At 48.9% G+C, this 22859-nt stretch overlaps 3 protein-coding genes across 4 annotated transcripts in view; 2 read left to right on the forward strand and 1 right to left on the reverse strand.

Moving 5' to 3' along the window:
• The first annotated feature begins 4819 nt into the window (after positions 1–4819).
• Positions 4820–6664, forward strand: LOC119461431 (TWiK family of potassium channels protein 18). Its single transcript, XM_037722733.2, has 3 exons — positions 4820–5660; positions 5715–5920; positions 5976–6664. Exons 1-3 carry the CDS (start codon positions 5129–5131, stop codon positions 6639–6641), a joined length of 1404 nt encoding a protein of 467 aa, XP_037578661.1. The 5' UTR covers positions 4820–5128; the 3' UTR covers positions 6642–6664.
• A 138-nt stretch (positions 6665–6802) lies between these two features.
• Positions 6803–22395, forward strand: LOC119461393 (protein TRC8 homolog). 2 transcript variants are annotated; one of them, XM_037722694.2, is made up of 2 exons: positions 6803–7608; positions 20782–22395. In XM_037722694.2, exons 1-2 carry the CDS (start codon positions 7365–7367, stop codon positions 22320–22322), a joined length of 1785 nt encoding a protein of 594 aa, XP_037578622.1. In that variant the 5' UTR covers positions 6803–7364; the 3' UTR covers positions 22323–22395. The 2 variants fall into 2 exon arrangements, with proteins under 2 accessions (XP_037578622.1, XP_049522809.1); XM_049666852.1 differs by having other exon boundaries at positions 7470–7608; positions 20750–22395.
• Positions 22342–22859, reverse strand: part of LOC119461384 (histone-lysine N-methyltransferase NSD2) — a 39359-nt gene continuing 38841 nt past the window's right edge. Inside the window, exon 4 of the mRNA XM_037722682.2 lies at positions 22342–22612. Coding sequence (XP_037578610.1) covers positions 22440–22612 — 173 coding nt within the window. The 3' untranslated portion in view covers positions 22342–22439. The remainder of the gene's footprint in view (positions 22613–22859) is intronic.

Below are 22859 nucleotides of genomic sequence, written 5' to 3' on the forward strand. Positions count from 1 at the left end.
TCCTCCCCCGCCGCTCAGAGGACCATAGAGTTTCCTACTTCTTCTTTCTGGGGTTTTACGTGCCAAAACCAGTTCTGATTATGAGGCACGCCGTAGTGGAGGGCTCCGGATTAATTTTGACCACCTGGGGTTCTTTAACGTGCACTACAACGCAAGCACACGGGCGTTTTCGCATTTCGCCTCCATCGAAATGCGGCCGCCGGGGCCGGGATTCGATCCCGCGACCTCGTGCTCAGCAATATAGAGTTTCCTACTCAATTTGTTTCTTGCGGTAGCTCCTATATTAACAACCCTGTTTCTAATGGCGGAAGGAAGGAAATTATTCAAACGACGCCAGGTTGAACATAGTTGCCTTGGTGTGCAAATGTCAATAAACGTTTTCAGGTTTTATGACCCCCAGCCGCAACTTCTACGCATAAAATATTATTCAGCAAAACAAGTTCTGTCTTTGCGATGCATTCCCTTCTCTGACGGCAAGTGGTCACCATAACTCGATGCATAACTATGCATACGTCGAAATAATGACCTGCGAGATTATGTGACCATCGATCGCGTCCACAGTGATCGCGTTTATGACAAAAAGGTCTACAACAAATAGTCATCTTCTTATTTTGAAACCTCATTGACCTATGTTGCAGACAACGATGAACAATGGACAAAGTATGCTTCATTCCCCCAAACAGTAAACCAACAGGGCGCCCAGATGCGCTGCTATCTCGGAAGCCACACCTGTTGCACTTGCTGCACTTCAACGGAATGTTACGTAGTTGGAAATCATTTGATAACAGCTGAAAGCCGATTCATTGCTTCGTGATACGTTCTGCTAATATGAGCTTGCCAATAAAACTCACAGTCACTTCTACGTTTATTTCTTCAATGTTTTCACTCTACGTGCCATGGGCTCGCACTTCTAGCCGAAAGCCCTGTGTGGTGTTTATTTTCTATCTTTATTGAAATCTGCGTAAAAATTTTGAATATGACACAAAACTCTTAATAGATATCAAACCACATTCGCAACAACACATTTGGAAGCTGACATACACCAGCTAGAAACTGCCATGCTGAATATGCATATACGTTTCCTTGTATGAAACAGTTGATGCTCATAAGAACGCTACAAAGAATGTTACAAGAACGTAGCACGTCGCACTATCAACAGCAACAGCTCGCTTAGAGTAATAAAAACTAATCTCGTCATGCTCGCGTTTTTGCCATACAGAACCAGTGCCTGAGGAGGCCGAGGAGGCGCTGTCAGAACGCTGCCAAAACAACGTTGGCCAAAAAGGCCGGTGACGTCATGTCCGCCCGCATGGCCGTGTCATGTGGGTGGCCAGTTTCAGTTTCGGTGTAGGCAAGAGAGATCGCTGTTTTTGTTGAGTGACGCATCAGTTGCGCAATTAGTATTACGACAAACTGCTGGCGTCAGCTTTCCTGAAGAACAAGTTTCCTGCCACTAAATGATTATTGCTCAAAGCGGTGAATAGTTATGAAGAAGCAGAGACGCTATAATCTTTTCTGTCTTCAGCTGCCTGTTCTTTTTACCTATATACTCTAAAAATATTTGCCGTACGACGATAATAGCCATCTACCGTGCGTGCATTTCCTTTCTTTAACGCTGCGCGCCCGGTACTTTCATGTCACGAACGGCATGTGCTTATAATCAGCGTGACATAGCATTCTCGACAGGAAAGTAGCGAGCGCAGTGTGTTCAATAATGTCAACGCAAGCAAAGCAGATGACGATTATCGTTGTGGGACAAGATAAACCCCAAAGGGTGCAAACGTTTTTATGAGTGTGCTATGCAATGCACTGCAACACCCATGGAATATTTTTGCTAACTTATGCCGGCTTCGATCAGTAATGACTTTCTTTTTTTCTGTTCCCCCCCCCCCCCTTTTTTTTTTTTTTCGTGTTATGATTTTCAAGCTTTGATTGCGCCAGTAATAATTGTTCCATTCTAACATGTCAGAGCAGCAACTTGGCAAGCCGTGTGATACCGCTCTGCAACTGAAATCTTCAAATACTCAAAATTCTAGGAAAGCAGAGTGGTCCCAGCTCTTGGCAGGCGGGCCCGCCTGTCGAGCAAAATGTGCGTGGAGTGGCAAGGCGTCAATGGGTATCCGGTAGTGCGAAGCAAATCATTGCAAAGTGCATTTCTGTGCAATGTGCCTCAACAAATAGGTGAAATTCGCGCGTTGAGCCAGAGAGAAACGAATTAATGGCTGGGTTTTCAGACTGTTAGCAATAATGTTTAAGCTGAGTCGGAGATACTGCTGCATTCTCGGCTGATCGATCGAGTAGCAATGGCTACAGAACAAAATTTATGGTTATCACAATCTTTATTTCGTTGTTTCTCCGCGATAGGGCCCCTAATTTGCATATTCGTAGGAGTGCCTGGGTGTTCTCTCGTATAAAAAAAAAGTATCTCTTTTTTTATTATAACTTGTCGTTAATTAGCACAGCAGACGACATCGGAGAAACGACATGGAGATGCCTGTAGTGATTAGTGCAGACCCCGTGAGTCTACTTTATGCGCTAAACCGACGGCAGCACCACCCCCGTACGCCCCCACGGGTCGGCACTGCCAGGGGCCTTTCCATTGCTCATGGCATCACGCATCCAAAAATAAAGAAAATGGCATCTGCCACAAACGTCTCCGTTCTGGCCTGCAGAGCGGCGACCGGCTCAGTGCGGTCGCTCTTCAGTCGGCCCGCTGACTTGACGGATTGTCAAAGTTTCAATTCTTCCTATTTATAATTAGTTTTGTTACCTTTATTTCACAGCCGAACGTAAAACAAATTCTGTATTCTTTTATATATATATATATATATATATATATATATATATATATATATATATATATATATATATACATACACTTTTTTTAAAGTAAGAGCAACCGAGAGAACGTGATAACCAGTCGGAGGAAAAACAAATACGAGCAGCGCTCCACGCATCCATGCATGTGTCATGACGAGGGGGCCCCGTACGCCATTGGTATACTAGCTGGGCACTGCGGTGCGCGACGCTTTCAAACTACGGAGCACAGCATGAGCGCCGAGCTCAGTTCTAGTTGTTACTGCTGAGGCAAGAAAAGCGTCGCAGGAGTGTTGGGCGCGTCAGAATTTATTCGTTGGGCGGCTGGCCAGAAATCATATAGGTCAGCAAAGCGAAGAAAGACAGCAGCGAGACAGCGAAAAGCTCCCCCCCCCCCCCCCCCCCCCGCCTCTTCTTCTTTTCTTATTTTTCCTTTTACAGTCGGGACGCAGCAGTAGGTCAGTGTGTCACTGGGTGGACCGTCTAAACCGATAAACGATTTTTTTTTAATAGTACTCGCGTTTTCTTTTTTTTTTTCCCCCTTTTCAAACAAACGTTTCAAGGAATGCAATATTTTCGCTGACCCGGATAAATATATATCGAGGGGATGGTTCTGGTCACAAAATGCACTAAATCGTTCATCAGAGACTATAGCTATAGTCTGAACAGAGCATATTAAATTATTCACAATGTATTTTGGTCAAAAGTTGACGCTCGAAGGAAGACGGAAGTCGGCACTGCCCACTGGGAAGAGGGGAAAAGATGGCATTCAGAATGATGAGCAACATCATCGCGACGTGATTGCTCATCACTGTCCTCCTGAAGCTGGACTTCGTATGCTATAACCCGCTACAGTTTTCCCGAAGGCTACCCACGGAGCCCCACACAAAGGGTAGGTAGGCTCGCCCACCAAGAAGTGGCTAGCTGGCAGGACTCGGAGAACAAAAACTGCCTCATTGGCCTGCATGCATGGCCACTGACTCTGAGGCATAACAACAAAAGAAGACCATCTTGTTTTCTGCACCTCTGGAGCACCTCTGGAGAACCTCTATGACTTTTCTAAAGGTCACATAGATTCGCCAGAGATGCAGAAAACAAGGTTGTTACACCGGCACTACGGCTATGATTGATACACTTTAAAGGAGAGAACCGCATGCAGTTAGAGGGCAGTTGCAAGAAACTGTAACACGGTGTTGTGGGGGCGTCGATGCTCGCACAGCCCGTTACCAGTAGGAAATGTTGTAGGTTCGATAGCGGCCGATTTGCCTGCAATCTTAACTGGGACGCCATAGACGCCGCCGCTAATGAATCTATAGAGCCCCGTCTTACTAAATTAAAATAAAAAAATAATAAAAAAGAAGAGATGTATAGTCATGGCCAAAAATGTCACTGTCCCATATGCACATTAAATTTTTGGCTATATAGGTTGTCGTTATTGTTCTTTTTATTGCTATTTTTTATGTTTCATTTCATTTTCACAAATGCAGGAAGAAGATTGAGAGAGCAGGAGAGAGAGAGAAAGAAAGCTGTGGTTTCAACTTCACCAGTCTCCACCAGCGCAAGGAAGACAGATAAAAACTGTAGTGCGCACAATACAATGACTGTATCTGAAAAGTTAGTCACTGGAAATATAGGTATACCGAACAGCTATAATGCTTTGAGTGTGCACAATTGTAGCAAAAATAAACGAACCACGATTTTTTTTTTTTTTTTTTTCATATAAGAGTCTACAATGTAAGAAAAGAGCCTCCAGGACCACACAGAGCTCCCACTAAATGTATTTCAGTTGCTGTCCTAATTTAAAAATGAAAGGGGGTCGCAGGTCCGAGTCCAGCCACGAAGGAGGCTGTCCTTCGAAGCGGAATCGCACGAGCGCAAGGACGTGGGTAACATTAGCCTCGTGGCCCTCCCTTCTGTATAGCGGAACTGAATCAGGAAAGCGTGCCAGCGCGGCGCTGTTCTGCAAATCAGCGCGGCGGAATGCGCAGCGTGCCCGGAGACACTTGCGCGATACGCAAAGCAGCCACGTTTCGAGGCGCGTACGGCAGGTGTTCGCGGCGGCCGACGCTGGGCGCCCGGCCTCGGCATGAGGCTGAAGAGTGTCGGAAGGCCGCGGGCCGGATAGCCGCAGGTGGCGCGCGGGATCGATGATGCGGAAGAGGCCAGCGCACAGTCCACCTGGGGCCCCGGCGCTGGCGTGGCGGCTATTTTGGGGGGCAAGCGGCCCGCTTGGCGGTGTCCCAGCTGCTTGGGGGCGCCCGGTCTGCGCCCGATTTGGGCAGCCGCTCCCAACGGGGCAGCAGAGGCGAACATGTCGTCGCGGAGCCCGTCGCCCCGAGCGGGCCGGCGGCCCGCGTTCCTCAGCCAGCCGTCGGTGATCAGCTGGCAGTCTGACCCGACGAGGCCGCCCCAATACCTAATCCTCAATCCTATGCACATTGTGAACCTGACGGCTGACAAGACTCGAAGTTGTGCCGTCCGCGCCGCCCAAAGCATCAAGGCGTTCAGCCAACGCTGGTTCTCGCACATTCTGCTGCTGCTCGTACTGCTCGCGTACGCGGCCATGGGCGCTGCGCTCTTCCAGCTCATCGAGGGCCCGTTCGAAGACAAGCAGAAGCAGACCATCCTGAACGCGCGCCAGTACATCATCGAGGACCTGGTGCTCGCCCAACGCACTCTGTCCGTGGCCGGATTCCGGCGGCACGCACTGCGCCGACTGCGCGAGTTCGAGACACAGGTGCGCGTGCTCGAGGACGAAGCGCGCATCGTGAGCCACTCGGAGAAAAAGATCTGGTCCTTTTGGGGCGCTCTCTTCTACTGCGGCACCGTTTTCACAACCATCGGTGAGTGCATGCGCCCCATATAGCGGTGCGCGACCTACATTCCGGATGTCGCAGGCTACGGGAACATCGCCCCGAGCACGATGGCCGGCATGGCGGTGACCATCCTGTACGCCTTCATTGGCATACCGCTGCTGCTCATGGTGCTGGCCGACCTGGGCAAGGTGTTCACGCGCGGCATCAAGTGGCTCTTCCTGTCCCTGCGCCAGCTCGTCCGCACGGGCCGCTGCGGCAAGCACAAGGCAAAGGCGCCCCCTCCGCAGGTATACGATCATGCTGAGCACCCACGGGGAGCTACAGCACGCTTTTCTCTCGCAGCTGCAGTACGTCGCTTTCGTGTGGCGCAAGGTGAACGACACCATGGCGTACGTCCCCTACCCGGCCTACCTGAAGCAGGAGCCCACCACGCCGACCGCCGAGGAAGGCGGTGAGGAAGCGAGCAAGGCAGCCAGCGAGGAGGAGCTCGTCATTGACGACCAGTTCAACTTGCCTGTGTCGCTGGCCCTTCTTCTACTCTCCATCTACATGACCGTGGGCGCCTGCATCTTCACCATTTGGGAGTCGTGGAGCTTCTTCGAAGCCTTCTACTTTGTGTTCATTTCCATGAGCACAATAGGATTCGGCGACTACGTTCCAGACCACCCTATGTTTATGATGGCTACTTTCATCTACCTGCTTTTTGGCCTCGCGCTGACTTCCATGTGCATCAACGTTGTGCAGGAGAAGCTTTCCGCCATATTTGAAAGAGCTCGAATGCAGCTGGGTACCACCATCGGCTTCGACGCCATGGTGATAGACCAAGAGCGAAAGGAGCCTCTGGAGAGCGATATTGATGAGGCAGTGACAAAGGATGCCATCGCCAAAGAAGCTATTGCAAAGGGGCTTGCTGCTCAAGATGCTGCGGTCAAGAACGCTGTGGATAAAAAAGCAATTTCGAATGATGTTTCAACTAAAAATAACACCCAGCACAAAGAGCCTACCTGAACGACCTCTTCGGAATAAATTATGCGCCCAATAGGCTCTCGAACTAGCCATGTGTATACGGCATGGAATGAGAGACGCGTACCAAATGTCGCTGTGAACACACGCGAAAACATCATGCAGAAGCTCACCGCGGTGCTGCAGTGCATAGCTGAAAGTTGATCAGCACGACAGTGTCCACTATTGCTCATAACTGATATAGTGCAGAGGTGACAGCATCTCTACCGCTACGGATCAAGGTGTTGCTCAATTGGGTTAGTCTATGGTCAGTTCGCTGACACCATAGACTTGCACCTGTTGATATCGTTTACACGTTGTACGCCTTCTACTGCCGCAGCATCAGCTGCATCTTGTGTGATCCTGACAAGAGTGCATTGTATTCAGAACTTTAGATGCGAAAAGTACATCTACAGAGCTGAATACAGCCATTCTTTGATGACCTTTTTAGAGCACTTTTTCTCAAATAGCTGCCAAAGAGCATAGATGGCGCTTCTCAACACTCCCAAGCAAGCGTTGCGATTCTCTCCACACTCTGCTTTGTTGCCCCGCTGGTTGCCCTAGTTACCGTGTGTTCCTCACGCTGCATCGCCGGTGTCGCTAGCGTCGCGCGGTCGCTCAGTAGCTGTTGCCTACACTACCGTGTTTCTTCCACGGTAGTCTCGTTGTGGCTGCAAGCGCGATGCATTTCTTCGATGGTTAAGGTTTCCTGGTCTGCTTGAAAGGAAGATGTCGGTCCGAGGACAGATTTGGGCTGTTCTCGACGTTATACTGCGGGTGCCACCGTTGTTTGTGATGGACGCCGTCTTAAGCTGCAGTTTGGGGCTTCGACATGGCAGTGCTGTTGAACCAGGTGTCGATGTAATAAAAGACAACAGTGACGGAAGCAATTCGTCCAGTGCCCTACTTGAGAACGACGTCTTTACGCACTTCGACCTATCGACATTGTTGTGGTCGTTTTTGTACCTGCAAGGTAAGGCGCCTACAGTTCTGTAATTCATAACTGCTTGCGAGCGGACGAATATGCACGTATTCACGTGTTAACGCTCTATTATGCTTACAAACTTTAGCCGTCGTCTGCAATTTTGTGTTCATTTCACGAAGATGCCCCTTTGCAAGAAAAAGAAAGCGTTGACATGTTGCTTAGGCGCAGATGATATTACGGAACAATTGCTCGATGACACTGCTCCTTCGCGTCATTCATTACCTGTATACACGCGCGACTCTTTCTGTCATCATTAAGATGAATATCTGACTGTTTTCTATTTTGCTGCTGCAAAACGTAAACTATTCAAACTTGTTGGTATATCATTGCGTGAAAAAACAAAACATGTGGTCTCTCAGCTGAAGCCTGCCTGAACGACGCGTAGCGCTGATTTGTGACGGATAGGTTTCACTTTAACACCATATATATATATATATATATATATGCGAGCAACAACACACAAATTTTTGCTGTGCAAATAGCATTGGGAATTGTGTTGTTTTCGTTTACTTTATTAAAACTGGCTAGGCGATAGAGAGAGAGAAAAGAATTCTAAGTTCCCTTAGGCTGGAAAATCTGGCACTGATGGCATGGAGCGAGGCGAGGGCGATATCTATCGGAATAGCAATAAGAGTTATCAGGCCAAGGGCGAAGTCGCATGGGACTGGCTGGTCAGGCGACATCTGCGACCCGGCGGCTCGTAGGAGGCATAGTTTATGGCTAAAGAGGTCGACGCACTCTGCTTAACGAAAACATCCGCAATTCGCAGTGTCTATACAGCTTTACACTTACCGATATTTTGGCTCTATTTTTCTCCGAGATTGTTTCCATTGCACCCCTTTACAACACCGTTTATAGAACCAACGTTGCGCGCAACGCCATAGCTAAAGCTCGAAGGCTTTTGATAGTAGAATTTTTTGCTGGTTGCCCGCAATAGCGACACTAGCGCCAACTTAACCATGCTAAGCACGACTCTACGTTTGCGCTACTGCTCGCAGGCCGTTCTCAACGTACACAGTGGAGCTGGAAAGGTTCCATCCTTAGTAGCGCCCGGACCAGTCAAACTAGATGTCACTGCATCGACCGTCATGTGGGTCGCTGCACTGAACCTCACTGATTCACGATCTTTATGGCGTCAGTTATTGTGCGCGAGCTTATGTCCTATTCTTATGCGATTTTTAAGAACTCTTGCTCTGCACTTTTAAAAGTGCTTGCTACGCACTAGTCGATGTGTACTTCCGAAGACGTCGTACGAGGCGTGGCATATAATTCACAGCCAGTAGTGACACATTTGTTGAGAGAAATGTTATAAGCAGACAGTCTCGATACTGTCAGTTTTACAGCTCCTAGCAATCTTGTTGAACAGCTGTCGCTCCCTCAGTGCAGTCACATCGGGGGTGGGAGCTGTATCGGCTTCAAAACGCCGGGAATCCGTTATTCAAAAGAATGGCTAGGGAAATGGATGCTACCTCATCGTATGCAGGGTCCTCAAAGTTATACTATCAGTAATTTTAATGAAAATGCTAAGTTAGCTACGCAAATTGCATGGGTGGTTTATTGACTTTGTGGACACACATTTCGCGAACAAGTAGAGCCAGAAAATACACAAGAAAAATTTGTTAACCTTTTAGATTGCGCGATTATGTCGTCCATTTTATTTGATATTCCGAAAGCGTGCGTGTCCTCAAATATTCATCACCACATTGGACACTTAATACACGAATCTTGCACTCAAGGCGGGAGTCCCGAAAGATGCCCCCCCCCCCCCCCCCCATTCCCTCTCTGTCTCTCTTTCTCACTCGTGTATTCACGCCAGGCTATGCACCTTAGCCGGCAAAAACTTAAACACAAGACTAGCTTCCCCCTTTGCCTCGCAATCGGCTGCGTCACATAGGCTGCGTCAATTCCTCCTCTAAATGCGAAATTAGCGCACTGAGAGTTAAATTGGTTATTAATATATCCGAACATGAACGCTTTAGAAGTGTCAAATAAAAAAAAGTTGTCTTCGAATATGATTGGCCTCAACTTCTAATGTGAAAATACAATAATCGCGATATTAAAAAAAGTTAATTTTTTATTAATTATACATTGGCTGAATATACGTGCTTCTGGATCCGCCAGTGGTTGAGCATTCTCTTGATGTGCAGTGTGCTCGCACTTCTGTCCTGAAGCATGATACTAATTCAGCAGTTTATTATTATTATATATGTATTTAGCGATTGTAGAAAGGTGAGCATCATTACAGTACATACCACGCGCTTTCATGTGCGCCACCGTGGCCTTTATTAAAATGTAATTGGCACATTTTTCAAGCACCCGGGAAGCGCGAGCGAGTGCGCCCTTTCACTTGCAGGTAGAATTGCATTATTATCCAGCTGCTCAGATGGCGCGAAAGAACCAACAGCAATACAATGTGGTCCTCTGTATTAGTTACACAGTTGTTCCCCCGACATTCACTCCTTGTGCGCAAGAAGCACAGAAACTAATGTGCCCTCGAAGAACATAGTCCCAGTTTCGAAATTGTTGGCGAAGTAAACCATAACTCTTCGACAACGCTTCAGGGTGCCCTTGCTTTGTGATTAAACTACACGCTGACCCATTGAACCCTTTCGCACGCACGCACGCACGCACGCACGCACGCACGCACGCACGCACACACACACACACACACACACACACACACACACACACACACATATATATATATATATATATATATATATATATATATATATACACGCACACATTATACACGTTTTTTATTTTGTTTGTTTCAGACAATAGATTTATATAAAAAGGTTATAAGTGCAGCGAGCATGGCGTTTTAGAGACGAGTTCCTAGGCGAGGCGGACATACTTTTCCGCTAATAATAACTTTTTATTGCGATAGCAATTATATGGACACTCCAAAGCGGATTTCTGCCGTCGGCGTCGCCGTCGCCGTGAGGTTCCGTATGACGTCAACGGTGATGAAATCGGCGCCGCGCTCCGGACGCTGTATGCACGAGTGAAAGGCGGCGAGGGACGCGCGCTTTCACAGGGAACGAACGCACGTCGAAGAGCAAACGCGCGTTCTGCGCCGTGCTCCCTGAAGGGCTGCAGAACTAAGCGTCTCTTTCCTCCTTTCCATATATAGAGAGCAAACGCGACTTTTTCCGTCGCGAAAACGGCTGTGGGGGGACAGGAGGGAGAGAGCGAGGGGAGGCGACGTTTAGCTGCGGCGCCAAATGCGTATTTATATATAAACGCCGCGCGAGTTCAGTGCGAACGCGGGCAAAACGCCGACGGCGTCGACAATAGTTTTTTATTAGTGCTTTAGGGGCAGTTGTCTAAATGGCGAAATTGAAGGCAGTCACATTTTAATGCACCTCATATATTTTTTTTTAATCTTGAAAGTCGCACCAGATTCGAGATAATTAATTATCATCGAATTTAAACGGTAAATCCAGACAAACAATTGAGCGCCGTGGGAGCGCATAAAAGGCGGCTCCGCTATCGTATATCAGACCGAAACGCCCCGTGACGACTAGCGCGAGAAGTTGGAAACCGAACGTCTCGGCCAGTCGCGGCAGCTAGTGACACGGATGCTTTGCTTGGCAGGCGGGCGCGGCTGTGTGTCGGCTAAGGATTTGCTGCGGCATGCGGGACGCGCTCAGTTGGAAGCCCGCGAATATACGCGAAATTGCCGTGCGACTGGCTGCTCGAGGCACATTGCGAGCATTCGGGAGCTTCTTTCACGTTCGGAAAAGCACTTTTATGTACCACGTGTTGAGCAACAGAAAGCTGTATCGGGAGTTTTTCATGTTGCTCTACAATTTTCTCATTGACATCTAATTATAATAATTGAGAAGTTAATTAATTAAAGCTAATTATGTAATTAGGCGGAATTCAAGAAATACTGAGTATCTCCAAGCGACGGCAAACAGCATTACCTTGGTTCTGTCCAGCTACGTGGCATTTGCATATTTTTAAAGTTTGGATATGTGTGTGTGTAAAACAGCTGGACCGGAAATTTTTCAGGGTGGTCTACAATTTCCTCATTGACACTTTTGCTCTGCATATAATATTTGAGCACTTGAATAATTAATAATAATTATGCAATTCGGCGAAATACAAAAAAAACTGTCTCACTTGCTCCTAGCGACGACAAACAACGAACTCGGCCCTATACTGGCCCAACGTGGATGGACGACCTGGCCGATCCTTGGACCAAGCTTGGTCAACAAGGTCGGGCCCAGGTTGGGATTGGTTATTGACATTACACCGGCCGACTTATGGCTGCCAACATAGGACAAGGCCAAGGATTATCTGATTACCTTGCAGACATAATCTCGTCTGACATTAATTTCCGCCTATGTACTTCGCACGACTTGCGGCTGGCTCAAGGTACCTGGCCAACCTTGTTGGTAGCCAACCATGGCCCTACAGATGACCACGTTTGGTCGCCTGAGCATTGGGTGCCGACTAATCCCCTATTATTAGTCGACCGCTGGCTGAACGTCTTTGACCAACCAACGTAATTGACAGCCAACCAGGGACCCACCTTGGGCCGCCATTGGTTGGCCGAGAATACCGGTTGCCGAGCGCTGCCTAGTTGTTTACCAGCGATCGGCCGTCGGTAAATTTTAGTTGGGAAGAGCATTGCCTTGGTTCTGTCCAGCTTCGCGACACTTCTGTTGACCCTTTTCGCGGCGATCCCGTGGGCGCTGCCATGTTTGATCACGTGGTGACGCGTCCATTGCTTGCCTCAACTGCTTCCGTTGCCCCAGTGTTTACAATTGATGTGTATGACGGTGGTGCGGCTTAGCAGACCTCTGTTTCGGGAGATATCGTAGACGGTGACTAGGTGGACGACACGAAGCTTTGGCCACAGCTTCAGAGAACATGCAAAAGCGCTTTCGGAGCTGTTTAAGGTATGTCCAAACGGCGCGAGCAGCGTATATAGTGCTTGTTTTAAAAGCGGGGCTAAATATGTATTCCAAGCTATCCAAACTTTCCGCTCATGAATTGAATCAGGATTATGGTATTTTGGTCTTCGTTCTTTATTTGGGCAAATATTCTGAAGCAGCGGCTTGTCACGTTTGTGACTCAGTAAGGGGTTCCTCGGTGCGGTCACTATCTGATTATTTTTTTTACCTAATCGCTCGGGGGTGTGCTCATTTCCGACAGGCTTGTTCTTGCTGCGCGCAAGGCTTGAAACGTAGCTTTTTTGACCATTGTAATACCTTGTAGCAAAGATGTATTACTGCTAGTAATTCGCTTTCTCTTGCGGACTGTCACGAAACATTCAGCTTCGACCATTCATGCGCTATCGGTGTAGTCCGTCATTTATTGTGCGCATATATTCAAGTGGTCGCGCATTCGCTTATTCTTGACACGTTGGCGATAGAGTGGGCCTAAGTTTCCGTGCCAGTTGGAGTAGATGTGTGTAGATACTGTGCGCGAAACTTACGATGACAGGAAGCAGCGCTACTCCCTTTGTAATAACGAGCGGTACTCACTCTTGCCGACGTTCCGGGGCCTGAAGCCCTTTCTTTGAAGGTTAGCGATACAACGCTGGCGGATGAGCAAATTTATGTATCCTAGAGGAAAGCCGTACATCTCGGAAGTGCCGGTAACACATACTGACAGTTGCAGCCGCGGTCCGCGAACTTGGCAGCACAAATTCATTCCATTCCTTAATATTCCAGTCACTATTTTCGAAGCCAGCTACTGCACACGTCTTCAGTCCATATGATTCAATCGAGCGTCATTGGAGCACAGTGCGTTAGCGACAACTCAGTTGTTTTTCCGACAGCTGATCGCACAGAAGCAAGGCAGAAGCGGTAATGGTTTCGTATTTGTGCGAGGTCGTTGAGACCACGTGCGGCGCGCCGCCGAAAGCGCCATCTCGTTTCTCCAGAACAAAGTGCTCCGCGAAAAGGGTCAATATTTTTCAATTTTGGCACAAGTTACGTGGGACACATGGTATATGAGCAAATCCATTGCTAATCCTTTTCAATATCCCCATTGCACGGGAAGCCTTTGAGGTTATTTTCAATATGTAGACGCCAGTTAAGGTTTCCATCATAAACAATTCTAGGTATCTGACTTTTTCCACTTGTGGAATAGTGGAATGGCGGTACGAAAGGGATATCCTAAATGGGTCTTGTACCGGAAAGACAAGAACAGCGCTCTTATTTACATTAAGAGACAAGTGGATACTATCCAGCCAAGCTTCCAACTCGCATAAGTATTCCTGTAAGTACTCGTACAGTGACTGAATATCATTTGCCGAAGCAAAAAACGCTATATCATCAGCGTAAACGTACGTGCATATATTCTGATGACAAGGAACGGAGCTTAGCAAGATATTAAACAAAAGCGGAGATAACACTGAGCCTTGTGGAACCCCGCGTGTTTGTCTGAATTTTCCTGATGCAATTCCACTTTGCGCACAGTAAAACTCCCTGCCCTGCAAGAACTCAGCAGTCCACGTTACGAAGTAATCAGGTAATCCAATTTCCTGCTTCTTCTTCTTTCTGGGGCTTTACGTGCCAAAACCAGTTCTGATTATGAGGCACGCCGTAGTGGAGGGCTCCGGATTAATTTTGACCACCTGGGGTTCTTTAACGTGCACTACAACGCAAGCACACGGGCGTTTTTGCATTTCGCCTCCATCGAATGCGGCCGCCGTGGCCGGGATTCGATCCCGCGACCTTGTGCTCAGCAGCGCAACGCCTTAGCTGACTGAGCAACCCCGGCGGGTCAATCCAATTTCCTGCATCCTTTCTGTTAAAATAGGGTATTCCACACTATCGTATGTTTTTGAAATGTCTAATGTAACTAGAGCTGCACATTGGTTGTGGTAGCGAGCCAATTGAATTCTGCTTTCTAGGCCGACGTGTGCGCACCAGATTGTCATCCCTCCCCTAAATCCAATTTGACAGGGGCTCAATAATTCTCTTGTTGTCACAAATTCAATCATGTGGGTGTATAATAACCTTTCTATTAATTTTACAAAATTTGATGTTAGAGAGATCGGCCGAATATTGTCTAGTACTAACCCTTTGTTTTGGTCTTTAAGCAGTGGAATCACCTTCGCGATTCTCCACACAGGAGGGATCCAAGCATATTGTATTGAGTGATTTACAGTATCTAACAGAACGTTAGGAGCGATGTCAAATAGAAGTTTAAGCATCTTAGTAGTGAGTCCATCAGGACCTGGGGCTGCAGCTGGTAAACATGAAACAGCCTCCGACAATTCCGACAAAGAAATCTCTTCGAAATCTTCAAATGTGCCCTGTCTTTGAGGAGAGGAAGGAAAACAGGTCGAGAATCGGACCTCCAAACCTCTCGCAATTACCTCTAGAGATTCTACTTTATCACTCTTGGTTAAAACTATTGACTCCAAGTTCAAGGGACGCGGAATAAAATTTTGTGATCTTAAAAACCGAAACAGTGCACGCTTATTTTTTGACTTTGAAAGAAATTCAAAATGACGAACATTGTAATCATCTTTTGCCTTAGATACCGTTCTTTTAAACGTTCCAGCCATAAATTTATAGTTATTCCAGTTTCTCGGAGACTGGTTCTGCATGAGTTGTTTCCACGCAGCTTTCCGTCGCTTGTAATCCCGCGAGCAGTCGTCAATCCACCAACGCGTAGAAGTAGTGTTCTTGCTAGCTTTTAACTGGAATTCTGATCTTTTGCGCGAAGTCTCTAAGATTGAGCAAATATCCTCAGCGTTCAATGCATGATTTTCAATTGTTGATTTGAAAGTGGTCTGCAAACATTTTTAAAATCTATTGTAATCCACAAATGAGTGGATTCGTGCCTCCACGGCGGACTGCGAACCTATGACTTTAAACTTAATTGGGACGTGATCACTATTTGTCCCAACATTCACTGTTTCCCATGCTGATATGGAAAGACCTGGACCCGAAAATGTAAGATCCAGCACAGATCTAAACTGTCCGCGAAGAAATGTAACTGATCCCGAATTTTGACATAGAAAATTATTACTTGTTGCCCAGTCCCACAGACGCTTACCACACTGGTCTGATCTCGGCTCCCCAGGATATATGATGTGAGTTGAAGTCTCCAGCCAATACAATTTCTTTACCGCATTTTGCCAGAACTAAGTCTAGTGGGCGTGTATCCTGAACACCCGAAGGAAATATACATTAGCCACCAAGAAAGGCCTACTGTCAGGGACAGTAATTTCTACCGCTAAAATTTCACATTCTGGAGACATCAGCTGGAATGATATATTTGCCCTGTGGCAAAACTTGCTTGATACCATAATTAACAAGCCCCATCCTTTAGACGGACGATCTAGGCGAAACGATCTAAAATCACGTAAACAAAATAATTTTTCAGGAGATAACCAAGTTTCTTGCAGTAGAATTATAGCTGGACAAAGTTGATAAGATAGAACGTTTAAATCGGTAGAAGCAGCGAATATTGATCTGCAGTTACACTGTAGTACCCTCATCTACCTTCCGGTGATGAGAGCTCCGCAGAGGCAACTGCCTCCTCCAAAATATTGGATTTTGAGTTGACTTCAGAGAGGATTTTCTTAGATTTACTAATTGAGCGTAAAGTGGTATTCTCCAGTGGAGAAAACCTCCTTTTCTGTGCCCTCACATCAATTTCCATGTTTGAGGTATCCTGTGAATTAGAATTGACTGAGCTAGTAGTGTCTTTGCTTGAGGAACCTGGAATAGGCCTAACTTGTTTTATGTGAGATGTTGCAATAAACTCATCTTCCTGAGCGTGAGGTATAGTAGCATTCATTTCAGAGTGCATTGGTTGAGCAGTAGCAGTCGGTAATAATTGCACTAGTTGTGAGGATACAAGGCCATTAAAACATTCCGTGACGCTTTCTACAATAAATAAACTCCATGATTTTAGCCATAGACTTTTCAATCGCTTGTGCGATTACCTCTGACAGGGTTCCATCAACGACAGCCTGGTGTCGTGCTGTCACACTCGCATATCCATGAGCTCTTTCCTTTACCGCCACAATGGCATCTCGGCGTGAGCAACGCCTTTTGTCCATAACTTCCAGGATTTGAATTTCTTGATTTCTAGCAGGGCAGTTAGAATAATCAGCCTTGTGGGCTCCATCGCAAAGGCAACACGTGTCCCATTGAGCCGAGCAGTCACTAGCGGAATGGCTCTCCCCGCATGTACAGCAGCGAAGGCTAGATTTACAACCGCCTATGCTATGTCCGAAGCGCCAACAATTGCGGCATTGTAATGGGCGCGAGGCAAGCGGATCCACTCTGAAGATCAGAGGCCAGACCTTTATCTCAGTGGGGCAAGATGTACCCGCAAACGTGGCAATTACTGATTCTGTGGGTACACGTGCATTGTCCACTAGTCTGTTGCACCGGTAAACAGAAATTGCCCCAGCCGCGGAGAGCTTTTCCAGGGTCTCTGTCGGACTTAAATTCGAGTCCACACCACGAACTATTGCCTCCGCATCTTGCCTGTGCACCTTGGTACAGGCAAGATGCGGAGGGATGAAGGCACTTACTTGCAATGATCCAAATGATGAGCACTTAAGTAGGTCATACACGCACGCCTGGTCTGGCGATCGGCAAACAATCCCACCCCTGCCGAACTGTCGTACATCGGTAATGTGCAAGTAGTGATGCGTGGCCGCCTGAAGCTGCGCCTGCACTGCCTTTGGGTTGTTTAGCCGGATGGTTCCTCCATGCAAAGGCACCAGCGCCACAGGAATGCTGCTCACCCCGCTACGGAAGAAAGCCTCAAGAGGCATTTGATCAGGTGGTAGGGAGGCCGACCAAGGCGGAGATCGCCCCGGGCCATCCCCTGGAGAATTTGTCGACATCTGTGGCACTATCTGACTATATAAAAATTAAATTTCTCTCAAAACGATACTTAGCACCAACAGTCAGGGAAATATATCCGCCCGACACTTAGCCGAAACCCCAAGAGCTCACAGTTCGTAGAACCAGGCAGGAACCAGGCAGAACGTGGCCACCACCGAACGCACAAGACGGTTAGTCCGGCGACACGGCCACCTATGCAGCACTTCGTTCTGGGCGTTCTTTTGGAATTTTTGGGTATTTTTGGTATCGGCAAAAGAAGCTGAGATATTATTATTATTTCATGTCATAGCTGCACAGCGCGAAAAAATGTACACGAGCTGAAGAAAGGACAGGACGAGCGCTGTGCTACTACAACATGAATGCGCCTAAAAGACGAGGACGAAAAGGACAAGACACACGTCTTTTTTCTATCGTCCTCATATAAGAGATGAGGACGATCACATAAGACATGAGGACCCCCCCCCCCCCCCACACACACACACACATACACACACACATATAATTATGGGGTTTTACGTGCCAAAACCACTATCTGATTATGAGGCACGCCGTAGTGGGGGACTCCGGATTAATTTGAACCACCTGGGGTTCTTTAACGTAACGTGCACCTAAATCTAAGTAATATATATATATATATATATATATATATATATATATATATATATATATATATATATATATATTACGGTTAATAACAGTTGCACTTGAAGAAACCGCGTGTTCTTTAAAAATATAAAACTTTGTCTTGTGTATATATTTAAATATATTATTGCGATAGCAATTATATGGACACTTCAACCGGATTTCTGCCGTCGCCGTCGCCGTGAGGTTCCCTATAGATAAAATCTTCGCCGCGCGCCGTATGCCCGAGCGGAAGCGTGCGGGGACGCGCGCTATCACGGAGAGCGACCGCACTCAATCTCCCACGCGCAAGCAAGGAAGCGGGGAGCCAGCGCCGGAGGGAGCGGGGGGGGGGGGGGGGGGGGGGGCGCACTTCTACTCTGCCAACAACCGCGCTCGTCGCTCGCCCGCACCGTCTCTTATCTCCCCACGGCTCTGACCTTTATGCGCCGTGCATTCGCCGCTCAGTTTCCGTTGAAGCGATAGACCGCACGTACCTTCGCCGCTGCGGCGTATATATGCGCTTGCTGCCAGCGTTTTGACAGTCGTTGTCTGCAGTCATTCAGTGTGATCTATTCCCGTTTGTTTGTGCGCGCTCACACCACGCTTGTTCATTCAGTTAGTAATAGTCGGGCCACATTTTCCAACGCACGCTGCACATGCAATGCTGCCCGGATCGGCAGTGCAGAGCTACAGGTGTGTCTCTTCGCACGCGCTGCCCACGGGAAGCGCTTCTCATCAACACCACCGTTTCACACGCGCCTTCGCGTGGTCATCGAGTCTCTCTTCATGTCGGTCTACTTACGCCGCAGCACACCTGCTTACTTAATCAGCTCATGTTTACTACAATTCATATTGCTACCAAAGCCGCTCACCTTACTTCGTATGACATTGCTGTGTTGCTATCGCATTCATTGCTTCGCCCTTAGGGCGAAACTGTGACATTTTGTCTGTACATGGTGTTCACAGTGGAAATTAAAAAAAAAAAATGCTGGAGTGAAAAAATACGGATGAGGTAGCCGCCGCTGGTGCTTCTAATGCGCTTGTCCTCCTGTTGTCAGTAATTGCAGAAATAAAGCGAAAGTATGAATTATAAGCCGTGCACGTCCACGCTAATTTGATGCAAGTAAGCTTCTAGCGACAGTAAAATTTCAAGTGAAAAGGTAGACGCAACTCAAAAGAAACCTCAAATAATGTGGGTTAAACATAACTCTGGTAATAACACTTCCCCTCCACCCTGATTAGTGATAACTCCGGAGGGGGCGCGGGCCCCAGAGCCCCCCTCCTAATCGGCGCCTATGACACCGGGCATACGGTCTCTGCATTTTCTCCGTAAGTGGAATCGAGTAGCCAGTTGCATGCAGTCCGAAATGAAGCACATACACGGCGTCGAGTGGCCTTTTTACTAGTCCGGGCAGGCACTTCGCAATGCCTTGTAACGTTGTCCGCCTTGACTGAACAGTCATTGTACCGGCACATCGCAAGTCGGCCAAGGATTTACGAAGGGGTGCATTCCAGTCGGATGAGACAGATACATTAAACTTGAAGGAACATATCGAACATAGCGGTACTTGAACGATGTTGAATTTTAATGCGAACTCGAAGCGGGTCCAGTCGTCCCGAGAACTATGCGTTAATTGCATGCAATATAAAACCATCTGCTTTGAGTACGATTCGTTGTTAGCCTAGTTGGTACAGGTTCATCTTGGTAGAAATGGTGCCAAAGACTAGACATCTGTCCGTTGGCAACAGGATTTAAGAAAATATTAAAATTTCACCCACACGCAGAACGTTTTCTGCGATGACAGTGGATTTCCTAGGAATGTCACGAAACCCCCCATTAGCGGCGTTTCAATAAAAACTCGGCTCAGTCAACCCGCCCTCGCTTGGCTCCCTCATCGAGTGCATGTGAACGCGGTTAACACTGGCGAAGGAGGATGCTCGCACTATGGTCCCTAGAATATTGGCCGTGTACTTGCACTGTGCCCTCAGCAGAATTGACGATCTTCGGGGCACCTTGGCATGCTGCAGGCTTGCGTTGACGTGGCACCGCGTCCATGGTTATAAAACCCGGCTCATGTAAGCATGGGCTGCAGTGTAAGTCAGGATGACGTTGCCGGCTTTATTATGTTGCGACATTATCTCAAGTAATGCTAACCTGTCCCTCCTACCGCCGAGCACATGGCTGAACCAAGTCACCGCGGCCTCAAGGACCAACGGCACCTGGCGGACTTCGGAGTAGCGTTGAACTTCGCCAGCGAGGATCTGTAGTATGAAGGCTTTGGCACTAGCGCACCCTTATTTGCAGCATGTTTCTCTCTTTTGTACCAACTAAAGTCGGTTTTATAATTAGCTGCCGGTTCCGATTTATGGGTGCACGGAGCAAAGGCGTGTTTCTACGCGGAACCATTTCAAGTGGACCCACGTATTCACACAACTCCGAGACATCTGACGGAGAGCCTGTGGGGCCCAGTGGTCGAGTAGTAGCGACGTGGCATTATTCGCCGGTATGGTAACTAGTTGGCTCTTAGTATAATCAGAACAGACTGTAGGGAAGAGACCAACAGTTGGTTCGTCTACTGACGGTTTGGTTAACGCGTAGTCTGCTGAAGCTAGCAATCATGCATACATTAGGTGGTTTGCGAATATGGCAGAATTTGTTGCAGTCTGCCACCGGATCTTGCACGTCATTGCGCAGCCTTTCTGGGTGCCCTGGTGATGGCAGTGCTGCAGACGCGCCAGCTGCTGCACGTCTACCTCTGGCTGAGTGCGCAGGGCGCCGTGCTCTGGTCGTACGTGTGCAACCGTGAGCTAGTGCGCTACGCCGAGGAACTGTCGCGCGACGGCAGCCTACTGCTCGAGTTGCTGCGGCTTGAGCCCGGCGCACTGCTGCGCACAGGCGCCAACTACGCGCTGCAGCTGCTGCTGGCGCTGCTGCTCTCAGCCGGCCGAGGTCCCCGGGCCACGGCGGCGCTCGCCCTGGCGCTACTGGCGCCCACCGTGACAAGTGTGTGCCTGGTGCCGGCGCCCGGGGCCAGCCCGGTGGCGGCCGCCCTGGGCGCGCAACTGCTGCTCGCGGCGCCTGCGCTTCGCCGTGCGGGCCCGGCGTTGGCCGCCGGGCGCCGCGCCGTCGCGCGTACGCGTGCCCTGCTCGGCCAGCTGGGCGGCCAGGCGCTGCTCGAGGCCCACTGGGCGAGCTTGCGGGCGCCCACCGTACTGCGCCTCTTCTGGCTTCTGCGGCTGGCAGCGCACGCGGCTCTGCTGCCTGCGAGGCTGCCGGCCGCTCAGGCGCTGGCCGAGCTCGCGGCGCGGGGCTGCGACACGAGCGTGGCCCTGCTCGGCATGGCCAGCCTAGTGGCCGCTCTGGCGCGGCTGGCGGCTGGCGCGGCTCGCCGCCTTCTGCTGCTCGAGGGCAGCCCCGAGCGCAGCCTGGCCACCGTGGCCGGCCTCCTGTTCCTGGTGCTGGCACTGCAGACCGGCCTGACGAGCCTGGACCCGCCGCAGCGGCTGGCCCGGCTGGCGCGAAACATCTGCCTGCTGGCCACGGCCGTGCTACACTTCGTGCAGGGCATGCTGGGCCCGCTGCTCGTGTCGCTGGGCGCGTCCCGCAGCGGCTCGCGCCAGCGACACGCACGCGCGCTGGGCCTCAGCCTGGCGCTGGCTGCATGCCCGTGCTTGCTGCTCACCTACCTGTGGACACACCAGCCAGTGAGCACATGGCTGCTCGCAGTCAGTGCCTTCAGTGCTGAGCTCGTTGTCAAAGTGGTAATCTCACTGCTCATCTACCTACTCTTCCTGGTGGATGCACGCCGCGAGACCATGTGGGAGCCCTTGGATGACTATGTCTACTACCTGCGAGCGACAGGCAGTGTCCTCGAGTTCCTGTTTGGTGTCTTCCTCCTCTTCAATGGTGCCTGGATATTTGCATTCGAATCACGTGGCACCATAAGAGCTTTCATGATGTGCTTCCATGCCTACTTCAACATATGGCAGCAAGCCAAAGCTGGCTGGAAAGCTTGTGCACGGCGCAGAGCTGCTCTCTACAAGCTGCACTCTCTTCCAGAGGCTACAAGCCAGCAGTTGCGTGAACTAGACGATGTGTGTACAATATGCTTTCAAGAACTGCAGACAGCTAGAGTGACTCGATGTCGTCATTTTTTTCATAGTGCATGTCTTCGGAAATGGCTTTATGTGCGAGACATGTGTCCACTTTGTCACAGCACACTCTACCATCAGTAAGGACTCAAAGAACTGGCTCTTTTCAAAGTGTATTTATTGCATCTAACTCGCACGAAATCACAAATGGCAAACTGCTTGGGCTTGTGCTCAGATTCAGCATACTTCTTGTACCACTAGTCAGACCTTTTCTCTGGATGGCCCCCTCTTGCGGTGCTTCGGCTTGCATTCATATTCAGCTGGTCGCCTTGGCCGCAACCCAATGTAGCCGCTGCAGTTTTTGGAGCCACAGGCACAGGGTATTCTCTCGTTGCCGCGACACTCCAGGTTGTAGTTAAAGGTGAGCTCTGTGCCTGCAGGAGATTCTCACCACAATTAGCAAAATGAATGCATCATAGTAGCAACAGCCTACTTGCACATGTAATTGTTGCAGCATAAGCAAGCTGTTGCACATAACACGACATATCAGCAGTAGACCTTGTCACCGCACACAAACAAAAAGGTTAGGCAAACAGATTGAAGGGCTAGTTAGTATGGCATCCTGTACACTAGCACAAGGCACACATGGAGACAGAAAAGATGGGGCACAGTGTCTTTTCT

The sequence above is a fragment of the Dermacentor silvarum genome, chromosome 1 (genome assembly GCF_013339745.2).
Source record: "Dermacentor silvarum isolate Dsil-2018 chromosome 1, BIME_Dsil_1.4, whole genome shotgun sequence".
Classification (NCBI taxonomy): Eukaryota; Metazoa; Arthropoda; class Arachnida; order Ixodida; family Ixodidae; genus Dermacentor; species Dermacentor silvarum.